The sequence below is a fragment of the Dicentrarchus labrax genome, unplaced genomic scaffold (genome assembly GCF_905237075.1).
Source record: "Dicentrarchus labrax unplaced genomic scaffold, dlabrax2021, whole genome shotgun sequence".
Lineage (NCBI taxonomy): Eukaryota > Metazoa > Chordata > Actinopteri > Moronidae > Dicentrarchus > Dicentrarchus labrax.
Genome location: NW_026136720.1, coordinates 22,943,943 through 22,957,149, shown reverse-complemented (window position 1 = coordinate 22,957,149; position 13,207 = coordinate 22,943,943). Strand labels below are relative to the sequence as shown.

General features: G+C 37.5%; 1 protein-coding gene across 1 annotated transcript in view; it reads left to right on the top strand.

The window, feature by feature from the left end:
* Positions 1–6,584: 6,584 nt before the first annotated feature.
* The window catches only part of si:dkey-106n21.1 (solute carrier family 23 member 2), a 35,606-nt gene continuing 28,983 nt past the window's right edge, over positions 6,585–13,207 (top strand). The window contains exon 1 of the mRNA XM_051382190.1: positions 6,585–6,853. Coding sequence (XP_051238150.1) covers positions 6,782–6,853 — 72 coding nt within the window. The 5' untranslated portion in view covers positions 6,585–6,781. The remainder of the gene's footprint in view (positions 6,854–13,207) is intronic.

Below are 13,207 nucleotides of genomic sequence, written 5' to 3'. Positions count from 1 at the left end.
TATATTATAGTGCGTGGTACAGGAAATATACCTTGCATTGAAAGGCTATTTAAAAAAAAGTTCATCAATTAACAATTTACATTTAATTTGAAGAAAAATATCTATAAAATACACCATACAGACCGATTCTGGGGGTTTGAAACAATACGAATACAATGACTGTGCTTCCTTTGCCTTTATTATATTATAAAATAATTATTATGCACTGGTGAAGTTGTGTCAGATAGTGAAATCATAACTGTTCCTATGAAAGAGCATATCAGTTGGAGCATTTTATCTGCTATTAAATGAAAAGTCCTGATTGAGATAAATATTCCATCAATTTCCCAATTACCCAATTTCCCTTCGGGGATAAATCAAGTCTATCTATCTATCTATCTATCTATCTATCTATCTATCTATCTATCTATCTATCTATCTATCTATCTATCTATATCTATCTATCTATCTATCTATCTATCTATCTATCAAATGCGCTTTAAAAATAAATCATTATCTTATAGGCCATATATGACATGCTTTGTAAGGCAAAGAGTTCCAGTTGGATTGATCAGTTTTGTCGGTTGTTGTGTAGCAGCATGTCTTTGTTTCATGTATGTTCGGTCTGAATAGATGTCTTTGTTCAAAATGATGTATTGTTGACAACATGTGCTGCTATTTGGCCTTGCAGATTTCATGCCCTGTCCTGAGCAGGCATCGGGAAGTATGGGAATTTTCCCAGCGGGCCAGTCTTTTGAGGGCTTCCTGATCCTGGGATTATATAGCCTATATAGATATTTAATAGGTCATTTTAGCTGCAGTGACACGGCTGGTGTCCGTGACAGCAGGTAGCAGTTGCCATCACAACTGAAACTGTTGCCAAAAGAGGGATAGAGAGAGAAAATGGTGGTGCAGAGAAGGTGTGAATGTAAATCCGCAGATAGGGATCTCTGGCTCATAAAAATTAGGTGGGTGGGTGAAACAGAGTGAAGCATCTCACTATTAAAAGAGACTCATCTACGTCAAGGCACAGCAGGGTAACGTAATTAATGAATTAAATCTCCTAACAGAGCTTTTTCTTTTTAAAAAGTGAAAGTTTGATTCTGTTTCCTCTCGAGAGTTTCTTCAGTCCTGTTAACTCTTAACAACAGTTGACATTTGGAAGGGCTAATGTGTTAAAGCTTTAGTGGCATCTAGTGGTGATATTGCAGGTTGCAACCAGCTGGATACCGAACAGAAAGGAAAAACAGAATTATGGGGGAAGTTGAGCAGCCGGCCCTCTGGTCTGGTCAGAACAACCTGGAGCTTAATACACTAAATACTGAACAGCCCTGTGTCTACTGTGGAAACCTTTAGGTTTTTGGGATCCACAATCTCCCAGGACCCTAAGTGGGAACACAACACAGACACCATCATTAAGAAGGCCGAGCAGAGGTTGTACTTCCTGTGCCAGATCAGGAAGCTCAACCTGCCTAAAGAACTACTGATCCAGTTCTATACTGCCATCATTCATTCTGTTCTCTGTTCATCCATCACTGTCTGGTTTGGATCAGCCACCAAACAGGACAGGAACAGACTACAGAGGACAGTCAGGACTGCAGAGAGGATAACTGGTGTCAACCTGCCCTCCATTCAGGACCTTTACCTGTCCAGAGTCAGGAAACGAGCAGGAAACATCCCTGTAGATCCAGCTCACCCTGAACACAACCTTTTCCAACTCCTCCCCTCTGGTAGGTGCTACAGAGCATCGTACACTAAAACAAACAGACACAGGAACAGTTTTTGTTTATTTTTATGTATAACTTTTCAGTTATGCTGTTAGTCTGTGTTTGTACAATGAGAGCAATGAAAAACCAGAGTCAAATTCCTTGTATGTGTGCACATACCTGGCCAATAAAAATTAATTCTGATTCTGATTCTCATTCAGCTAGTTGCGTCTCCCAAACTGAAATGTTGTAGTAAAGACTGAGCTCATGACTTTGGCTCTAAATGTTTAACATAACAAACGTGTGTGAGTATTAATTCAAACACTATGAGTTGTATAATTCCCAGAGGAATCATAGGTTACTCAAACTTTGCCGTATTTCTATCTCTAATTTGAAAAAAATCCAAATCTCCAGAAAGAATTAGTTTGAAAAGCTGTAAAACACAGATAGCGGGAAAGGTCACAACACCTCACTATACACATCTGAATAATTGATTAAATGAAGGATGACTAATCCTCCTTCCTTCCAACACAGGACTGACCCATGTGAGACTCACAATCACAAAACAAATCACATTATCCCTGTGTCATTTAGTGAGTCCGTCAGTGTGTTACATATAGGACCTGTGGCATCTGTTGATAAAAACGGCTCATTCTAAGGTAACAAAAACACAACAATTCTTATATTCAGGTGATTATACACAAATGAAAACATACCTATGAATATTATATTCAATTTCTGCCGGCAGAGCCTCCAAAATTTCAAACACTGGACTTTTAAGGAAATGTATTTGTCACATACAAGGTTGTACAACAAATGACAGTAAATTAGTAAAATAAAATAATATAAAACAATATATGCTATTACTTATAGATATGTATACACCCAATGCAGTGCATTTTTTGAATGTGCATCTGGGAGAATGTAAATAGCAGCAACAAGATAGTGATGATGGTTTCATCTTCACATAAAAAGGTTGGCCTTTGAGACATTTGAAATTTGTCCATCAGCTTTGACTGCGTTTGTGCACCAAGCATCATCGATGTAAACACAGAGTACGCCTCCTCTTATTTGCACTCACGCCACTGGGTTCAAACCAGCCAGGCAGCTGGGGCCTTTCTTTGTGGAGTTTACATGTTCTTTCTGTGCTTGCGTGGGTTTACTCTGTGTGCTCCAACTTCCTCCCACAGTCCAAAGAATCATAGGATAATTGATGACTTCAAACTGTACTGGCTGCTTCTTCGGATCTGTGGCATAGTGTTGCCAGTGTTGTATAATGGCTTGTTCAGGACACACACATTGATAAGAATTATTTTCTGGTCTGTTCCAGAAAATGTATATCTGCTTTTGTAGAAGAGGACCCATTCCCTCTGTAGATAAAAACAGTTCATTCTAAGGAAAAAAAACAACAATGATTCTTACTTTGAGGCAATTATACGCTAAGTTAAACATACCTATGAATATTATATTCCATTTCTTCCAATAGACTCCCCTAAAAGTTACAGACTGAATTTCAAGTCCAAGTCCACAAACAATGTTGCTATGTTAAATCAATGTTAGCTTTCTCAGGGTGGAAATGTTTCCCCCATTTGGTTTTATCATGTGAAACACCACAGCATTATTGTAAACTGTGAGAGGCTGAAGGTACAAAGAATCTCAATGTCAAATCCCTTTAGGCACCTGCTGTTCAGAATCTCAACAGCAACTTTGTGGAGAAAAGAAATACTTGAGTATGGAGATGTATACCGTAATTTTAGTTATTACAGAATCTGAGACGACGATGTTTCTGTGGCATCTTTTATAAACAGACATGAATAACAATTTTGCACGTGAACAGATAAGATGTAGTGTAAAACACTATTTACAGTTGCAAAAACCTTGGGAAAAACAGACCTTGACCAAGGGGCTTCTTTGTGGAGGTGATGTAGGTACATGGAGAAAGTCATAAATAAGAAAATCAAAGGGTGGCACAACCTTGAATGCCTCTGATGTTCATGCCGTTGGGCCAGAGATTTATCTTCACACCAGGCAGCATTTCTAAAGTGAACAATCACAAACTGTTGTATCTCCTTTGACTCAGCTCTACATGGTGCAATGACACCCGGTATACACAAGTCTCAGTGGTGCACCAAACAAAACAAAGTACTTAGTTTCTTCATTCAGTTCAAAACAGCTGCCCTGTTTCTACTTGTTGAGCAAGTACATATTCTTGACTGAAGAATACAGAATACATGATGTCAGCCCAATAATAGAAAATCAGGAACAGAAATGTACAAAAATATAAAATGCCTTCCACGAAGTGTTCCATGATGTTGACCAATAGAAATAAAGAGTGCTACTCCATACGCAACTGTAAACATGGCAAAGCGAGAGAGGAATAATGTTGGTGCTGGCAGGTCAAACAGAGTAAAGGCCACTTTCTTTTTCAATGCTTTTCAAGACAGTCAGTGCCATACACTGCCTATACCTAGACATACAGTACTGACTATGGCTAGAAATCAACCAGCAAAAGGGCAATACAAACATCCAATATATAATAAGGCCTGTTTTGTTGTTTGTTTTAAATTCAACTTTAGTTTTTACTTCAAAAGTAGATAAGTGAGAACAGCACAGTTTGGGTTTATTGCATATTTAACAGCTAAATTACTTATGTATCAGATGGAAACTTATGTCACAAGTCACATTTGTTCGGAAAAATTGAATCATCTGCTCAGCAAGAAGGCAACTGAATAAGTGATAAAAGGTCTGCCATCAGGACTGGAATTGGCAGCTCTGAATTTCTCTCCGTGCATGGTAAGATAGGTATGCTGACATTCAGTCGCTATCAAGCTTGGAAAATAAAAAGGACCAAGATTTTCATTTCTTTACTCTCAGCATTCAACATTATTGACTCTACTCATGGTCCAATCTGTGCAATTCAGTCTGTGCAAAGTCTCTTCGAATTCCTCACTTTTATGACATGTGAGCTTATGATTCCCTACATCAAATTTACATTTTCCAACTAGTTAGCTTAGAAATGCATCAGCCCTCAGCTGATCCTAGCCCAGAATAACATTTTCTCAATGACTGCCACTCTCATGACAAATCTCACAAATATGCCATGACATAGGAATGAATTGATTTCTCGTTCCCTTAGCAAGAAAATTGGTTTGTCATGTGGGAAAGTAATGTTAAATATAGGCTAGTTTTCGTGTTCGTTTTCAAGCACCCAGAGCATGTCCAGTGATTTTGTTACTTTTGTAGGGTCAGATGAGGTTTCAATTGTGGAGAAAAAGATTGTAAAGACTACAAATGGTTAACATCCAGAACCTTTTTGGAATGTTTGAAGTAGATTTGACGTGAAGGGACAATAATGTAGGCTTCAGACTCTGACAGTCACATTGCAAACTGACCAAAAAATTGATGATCAGGAACATCAGGGCCTTAAAAAAACCCCCTTACATTTATCATCGTAATATACCCTTCTAAACTGTAAATCACTTGAAGAGAGAAAGTATGATATTCAGTTCCTTTTAATATGTTTTTCATAGATTTCATTATTGGTAAAACAAAACAATGGACTTACTATTTTGTAAAACAGTTTAAAAACTAAAGAGCTGTTGAAAGAAGTATTAAAGCATCATTCATGTATTCCCTATATTCAAGTCAAATTACCTGTATTAGGACTAGTATTGAAAAGAATAACATTTTTTATAGCCAGCCCAACATTTTTACCATTTTTCCCTTTATGTATGTGTAAAATAAATGGGGAGAGGCTCCAAACTATTTAAAAAAATGCCCTGAAGCAGATTCTCTGAAAATACTGCTCTAGTGAAGTTTCAAGTTACCAGAAACTGGTAAAAACTATTTTGTCTCTTTCAAAATATAATGGTTCTTATTCTCTATAACGAGGTGGTTATACACAAAAGAAAACATAGCTTCATTATAAATGAAAGTTCTTGTTGTTCCTTGTTGTGCAAGCTATTGGTTACTGTAGGAAATCAAATGAAATACATTGTCTGTGAACATTTTGCTGATGATTACGTACACAAATAAAGGGTTATTGTGTTAGTTTTTTTCTTACTTCATTGAATACAGAAGTTCACAGGCATCTGTAGAACTTTTCATTACATTAGCGAACATTGTAGAACATTACATTTGAGTAAATCCTATTTTGCTGGCAGAGTCAAATTGTATAAAGGATATTTAACCTATAGAGACTAGAGTTTACAATTAATTACAATTCTTCCTCAGCACTGAGAAGCTGTATAGCTGAATGTGAAGCCATGTTTATGGTGATCTTCTGGTAACACTTGATGACTTCTTGCTTCTTCCCAGAATGTTTTGTCTGTACACCTTCTGGCCTTTTGGACCCTGCTTTGCTACGGTTCAGCAAAAATAAAACACATACAAAATAACAGTGAATGAGTAACAACAGATACTGGTGGCAAGGAAATATACAATAAAAGATTAAAGCAAGTTGGAAAAGTAATGTTATAAGTTTTAAAAGAAGGTTGGAAGCAAAGGAACTGAATGCAGCATCACTGTGACACAATGATCTGTTAGGGACATAGACTGATACTAATGACAATTTCATCCAACCTAAATCTCAAGTATTATAATGTGTTGAGTGATAACATGGTGTCTATTGTAGTATAGGTGAACTACAAACGCTGAATGATGAGCCTCTGAAACCCCACACAATAACAGCTTCCCAAAATGTCTTAATTTCACACTTATTTTGATTCTTTTGATAGGAGAAGAGCATCTGAATTAGCATGACAAATTAAAGATTCATGTGACAAACATGCCTGTCTCCTCTCATAGGAGCCATCGTCACACAACATCAGGCACATGACCTTAAGTCAGAGTAACTAAAGCATACACAGACCAGAAACGTTTCAGTGCCGGAGAGGAGATTACAAAATAACTGAGCCACTCTCTTTTTGACTGTGATATTCAGTTTCCCTGGTGACGCGAGGCGGTCACTCATGTTCTCCTCTTAGGTCGTCGGTCCAGTCAGAGTTATACTCCCACCGTGTGTGTTTGTGTATTTGTGTGGAGTCCACTTTGATCCTCAGAAGCAACTATACACCACCTTACCTCATTTTACCAGAATGCGTCTCGCTACAGAGGAGAAAATAGAGCTTGGACTTAAGGGGCAGGGGACAGTCAATCCTGCATTTGGGGTAAGTGTAGTGTCATCTTAATTCTGTCTTAATTGTTCAGTCTGGCTTTTTTGACAAAAAAAAAATGAAAAAAAGTATCAAACACTGGGTGAGAATGTGAGATAAAGCAAAAATCTTTTTTTAATATGAATAACTTTAAGTTGTTTTTCGTGTTTAAGTCTTATTAATTAGTTTTTCCTACCAAGAGAGAGAGAGAACTAGAGAGAGAAATAAAGTGCTATGTTCTTACATTACAACAGTAAGAGCTAAACGTAAGCCACTGTGGAATGTGAAATCACCAAAGTGTGCATGTGTTCCACAAAAGACGGTATGTTTCAGTGCAATCGATTGCATGGTTTCAAAGTATGTGACAAAGATTAACCCTGTGCAGTCGAGACGGATCAAAGAGCTCCGAACTGAAACTAGAAATGCTCTTTGATAAAACACCAATCAGGAAACAGAAACTGAATAAAGGAGAGTGAAGTGGGGATGTGTGATTTGTGTATGGTAAAAGGGTCGGGCTGCATGGGGTGTGCAAGTGTACACAGCTGAGCCCAAGTTGATGTTTCCCCTTTTTTTCTCCACATTCCAATAACTGAAGAATTAAAAAAAATGGGAAGAGCAAACAAACAGAACAGCTTAGAGTGCAGATGGGCAAACACATCAGTCTGTCAACATCTGCAAAATAATACAGGCAGAGGCACAGGGCCTCATTTGTTATTTTTATCCTTGCATTGTATACTACCTGCCACTTCTATACAAAGGCTCAGTGAGAGACTTCTCCCATACAATGAATTCAAATATGTTGAACTAGGACTTACTTTGGTTCCCAGATTAAGTTTTCATAATTCATTTTTGAGTATGTAAATATATTTCACAATAACCCTTTTAGAACTGTGGACCCTGTTTTTTTTAATTTTATTTTATTAGTATATTTGTTGGCGTTGCTGGGTAATTATAGGCTTTTTTGGGACAAAAGTAGTAGTGTATGTTGGATAAATGCTTAAGAACAACAAGGTGATAAGGTAATGGTGTGACTTCAATCTATAGACACAATATTTCGCATTTTAAACAAATACAAAATCCATGGTCCCACTGGCAGTCTTATCCTTTGTAATATTTGAGTGAGTGAACAAATAAATCGCATATGTAGTGCCTTATTAAGATTTCCTTCAGTGTCTAAGCTGCTGCCAAGAGCTAAAAACATCAAACGCAGTAATAGTAATAATCTTAAGTAATAGTAGATAATTGAATCAAACCATAATAAAATGAAAGCAGATTAGGAATTTTTCTTAAAAGAGAGACCAAACAATTTCGCAAGTGTAGCAATCATTTATATTTACTTAAAATGGACCCATTTATGTCTGTTTGGTAAGTCCATAGCATGCCTCCCTTGTTGTGATCTGGCTGTAATTGGTATGTTGTAACAATACACAGTACACCTGGTTCACAGAATGTATTTCCTACCAGGGTTAGGGTTACTTAGAACTCAACAGTTCCATGCCACAGATTGGAAAAGGAAATGTGTTTGTGGTATTTTTCTGGCATTTTCCACAAGTAAGCTTTTGTTCGTCAGATCAGCTTTGTGTCCAAGGGATGTCCATCTAGGGTTTCGGGTATCATTAGTGGATAGAAGCTAAACTCCCAAAACAAAGGCTGGCTTCATGTTAAACAAAATGTCTAATTCACTTGTTACTTTTTGGGGATTTTAGTATTCTTTGGGTAATGGAACTCTGCCAATTCATATCAGTGATGCTTTCATGGACTGAGAAAGATACAAAACTACCAAAGGTCCAATAAACGTTAAGCAATTGTATAGAATAACCATTATGCTAGAAAATATATGTCACCAAAAAAATGTCTAAGCAAAATGCATGTTTGATGTTTAATATAGAGATACTGGTTTGGCTATCAAGGTGAGGCAAGCACCAACAGCCGAGCATTATACACATTAGCAAAGGTAAAAATGGTTGAATATGGGGAAGTCAATGTTTGTTTGACATTGACTTCAGTGTCAGGTTAGGTGTTGCCCTGGCAAAGTGTGAACTCCACTTCATATTGTATTTTGAACAACTACAGACTGCTAGGAATGGGTTACTCGTCACAATAACCAATAATTAACTAGTGTACATATGTAAATATTAACTCTGTTAGCAAGCCAATTTGTTATTTTTATTCATGACAAATTAAGACAGCTTTCACTTAACTGCCAAAACATTAACTATTACACTCTCATCTAGTGCTGCTTCTGCTTTAGTGGAGTAGAACAGACTGCTAATTAAATCAGAATACTTCCTCAACATAGTGTTTATACAGATGCTTGTGTGGGCAAGGTGGCTAACCTTATTTGTCAGAATGATTGCAGCCTACTTCACTGCTGCCCAGTGCTTTGTAACAGTGTAGTTGGTCAGTAATGTCAAGTTTGGTTGTTGACTGAATATTTTCTGTTCACTACACTACTTTTACGAAACTGCTCTGTAAACTTCCTGTTTTAAGGAGGCACATAAATATATAGTTTCTTAGATGTCAAGGATGAATATAACCATTGTTTTAACAGTTTTTAAATTAAAATTTTTGGCATTATCAATTTTATTTTTATAATAATAATAATAATAATACATTTTATTTATAAGCGCTTTTCTAAATACTCAAAGACACTTTACATAAAAAAAAAAAAAAACGCCAATTCATAACAAAAATGATCTCAGGACACTTTCAAATAGGGTGTAGACTGTACTCCTTATAAAATGATTTACAGAGACCCAACAGGTCCCACCATGAGCAAGCACAACATTTTGCTTACTATATTTTAACATATAGTTAGGACTTGCTTCACATAGTTATACTATTATTGAAAAATAGGAAAAACAGGATAATGGCCTGGCCCTGGTAAGCCAATCTTTCAGATGTCTGGATTAAAAAATGAAAACATAGGAAACTAAACAATAACTCAGTTGGAATCAGCAAACCATAGAAGTTCACATATCCAGCCAAAAGAGACAATCAGACAATCAGTCATTTGGAAACTAAAACAGCATCACTGAACCAGTTCATTCCCTTTCTTCAGTATGCTTACAGTCACTGACTGAAGAGTCCCAGTTCATCCATGCAGCCAGAAAACTGATTGGTCTTTCTACGCCTGACCTTTCTGTCCATATTGTCACAGCTGTGACATGGAAGGCACACATGTCAGCACATGATATTGTGCACTAAATAATCATGCTGGCTAGCATCAGTGATGATTAACCACACTTTTATCATACTTCTGTCTATCAGGAAATTAACTGTTAAAAAATGGGTTTATTGTTGTTAATGAATGCTGTTAATGATAATTAATTAACAGCCAAGTTGCAAATTATTGATATCTGCTTATAGCAAAAAAAACATTAATAACATTTGACATAACATAATGAAATTATTGGTTTAATATTGAAAAAGTCTGTTGCTTTTCCCATCAAAATGTAAGTGTCAACATGCACAAATTAGCTGTATGTAATGTATAGGAGCAATTCTGTCTTCCAAAAGCTACATTTATATACTCCTGGTGTAGAGACCAGGGAGTCACACTTTGGTTATGTAACAGTGATCATGCAGATAGTTTAACTTGCCTTTATAAGTGGAGGGAGAGAGGACATATGGACATGAGGAGAGAGAGAGAGAGAGAGAGAGAGAGAGAGAGAGAGAGAGAGAGAGAGAGAAAGGGGGGGTGACATGCAACAAATGTCCCCTGCTGAAATCAAACCATGGAAATTGCAATTACATGGTCATTGTCTCAGAACCCTAGGCTTTTGAGATATGTGTCTCTCTGCTACCACCCAAATAAAATGGAGGTATTTGGAACTTTAAGATACTGCAAAAAGTACTTACCATGGCCTCCTCCTGTGCAGGAGAGTGCAGGTAGGTAGCCACTAGATGGAAGCAATCACCATGTAATCACTGAATCAACAGTGTACGTTCACTACCTGAGAACTTTTATGATGGGAGAGTGAATTAAAGAGAGATGAAATGTGATGAAGATGGGTCCGTATTTGCACGGTCTGTCTCTGTCATGTGACTCTCATGTGAGACAGATGCAGTGATGGGATGTGCACAGCAAGGTGTTTTGTTTGCGTGGATGCCAGTTGTGGAGCAAAGGCTGCAACATGTGGCTTAGATTCAGAAAAGTCTGGATGTTATCTTGTGCTAGTGATGACTATGTGAGGCATCCGATGAGAACGATGAAGCAATATTCCAGACATTTTTATTAGTTACTAATATACAGTAGAGAAAGAGACAGATAGACGGTTTCATTTTTCGATTAAGATTTTAAATGCAGAGCTGTAAGTACTCACACACTTCAGCAGGATTACAGCTATAACTTAAAATCCAGCCACCAGGGTTCCATGTCATCGTGTCTCCCCTTTCACTTTAACAACATCTTGTTGTTTGCTACACCTTTTCCTTGCAATGCAATCTTACATGTCCTAACCTAAACCCCCACCATTTCCATCTTTAAAACAACCCCCCTGAATGGGAGACAATGGTGTCATTGACTGACTTCAAACAGACACATACTCAAAAGAGTTTGAACAAACCCCTTTGGAAACTGATATGTCCCATGTGGATGGTGTCAAGAGGGAACTGACCTCTTTGCATTTGATGACACTTCATGGGTCTCACAGGGCATCTCATCTCATCATATTCTGTATACACATATACATAATCCTGAAAACAGAAGGCAGAAAGATTGGGGTACCATATATATCTCAATGACTGATGTTTTCCTTACGTATTGGCCAGAGGTGTTATTCTGTATCTTTATAGTGTTAATGCATTGTGTAACCACCAAATCAGACTTGCACTTCAAACATCCTCTGAAGTGTTTGTACAAACCCACAGGAAAATGATCTGTCCCATGTGGCCTGATTTAGGAAGGAGCTGACCTCTTTGCATTTGAAGACAGCCCCTGGTCTCGCATATCAGGTGGCCCTTAAAAATCACTCATACACACTTAATAGTCATTAATGCAAGTCACATCGCCATCAACACCTATCACTTCTTCCCAAATGATACCAAAGAAAGTCCCTGGACAGAACAGGCTCTAGTCTAGTTTTATATATATAAAAAGTGCTTCTATTGGTGGATCACATCTGTCACTGTTGAGACTTTCACATTAACCACCTGACCTACTCTATCTCTCTTTGGGAAGAAAGCCAGAGCCTTCAGTCTTACATACGTGAAGACCAGAGGACCACACTCGATATCTATTTTTCTAACATTTCTGTGATTTGCTCGATCTCACCAAAATGATTTAAACAGCAAAGAAAAACTTGTCTTTCCAGGAACAGTATTCTTTCAAGTCGAAGTAGTAGAAGAAATACAAATACGGTCTCTGGTTTCAAGGATTTTTGTTATTTGTAAGAGTAAACTGAGGTGAATCTTGCAAAGGTTAATGACTTTGCCTCGGACGACGTGTACAGTGAGGGAATTACATTACACATAACTTATGTTATTTAGCTGACACTTTGATATAAAATACCTTGTATCACCCCTACACAGATTTATGTGCCCCTGATGGAAGCAGAACCTCTGGTGTTTTGGCGTCATGTTTCCAGACATTTGAACAGTAGTCAGAGCCAAAAATAAGGGCACAGAGCTCCAGACCTCAGGTCATTTTCCCTGATTGTTAAACCTGAATACCACTTTCCCCCTGACAAAAGTTAATTTTTCATACTACTGGTACACTGTCTGCAAACCATTACCTTACCAGCATTACACTGACTTAATTCAAATGAATGCAAATATATAACCTTAATTTTTATGCATATTTAAAATACCCCGAACTTCAGTCTCCTCAATTATTGCCATTCCCTCTGTAGAACGATGACACACACCTGCACGCACACATACCAAACTAAACATGTAATGAATACAATGCAGAAGTATGTACTTTTATCTCTCTGTAAAAACTTATAGGAGTGCCTACAAAATATGGTCAATATCTTACTTAAGTTTTAACAATAGCTGTCCAAACATCCTCTCTTCAGGTTTTTGTATACTTCAATCCAACCACTCTCAGTGGCTGGACCCCAACCCAGCAAACTCAGTACCTCTTTGTCAAATCTTGTCTTGCTTTGAGACAAAAAAGAAGGATGCTATAATCTCTGAAGGTGACAGAGTGGAGGAAAATGTCATAGTGCAACAAAAATCACCGTCTTTCGAACAATACATGAAATTTTACATGACTGTAAAAGGTTAAAAATGTTGTGTGGGAGGACCACCAGAGCAGTTGAACTTTAGGCACCTTCATCAACAGCATCTTGATAGGATTTGAGAGAAGGTATGTGATATTCACCCCACTTGCCTTCCACAATCGCCCACATGGATGTTCCACAC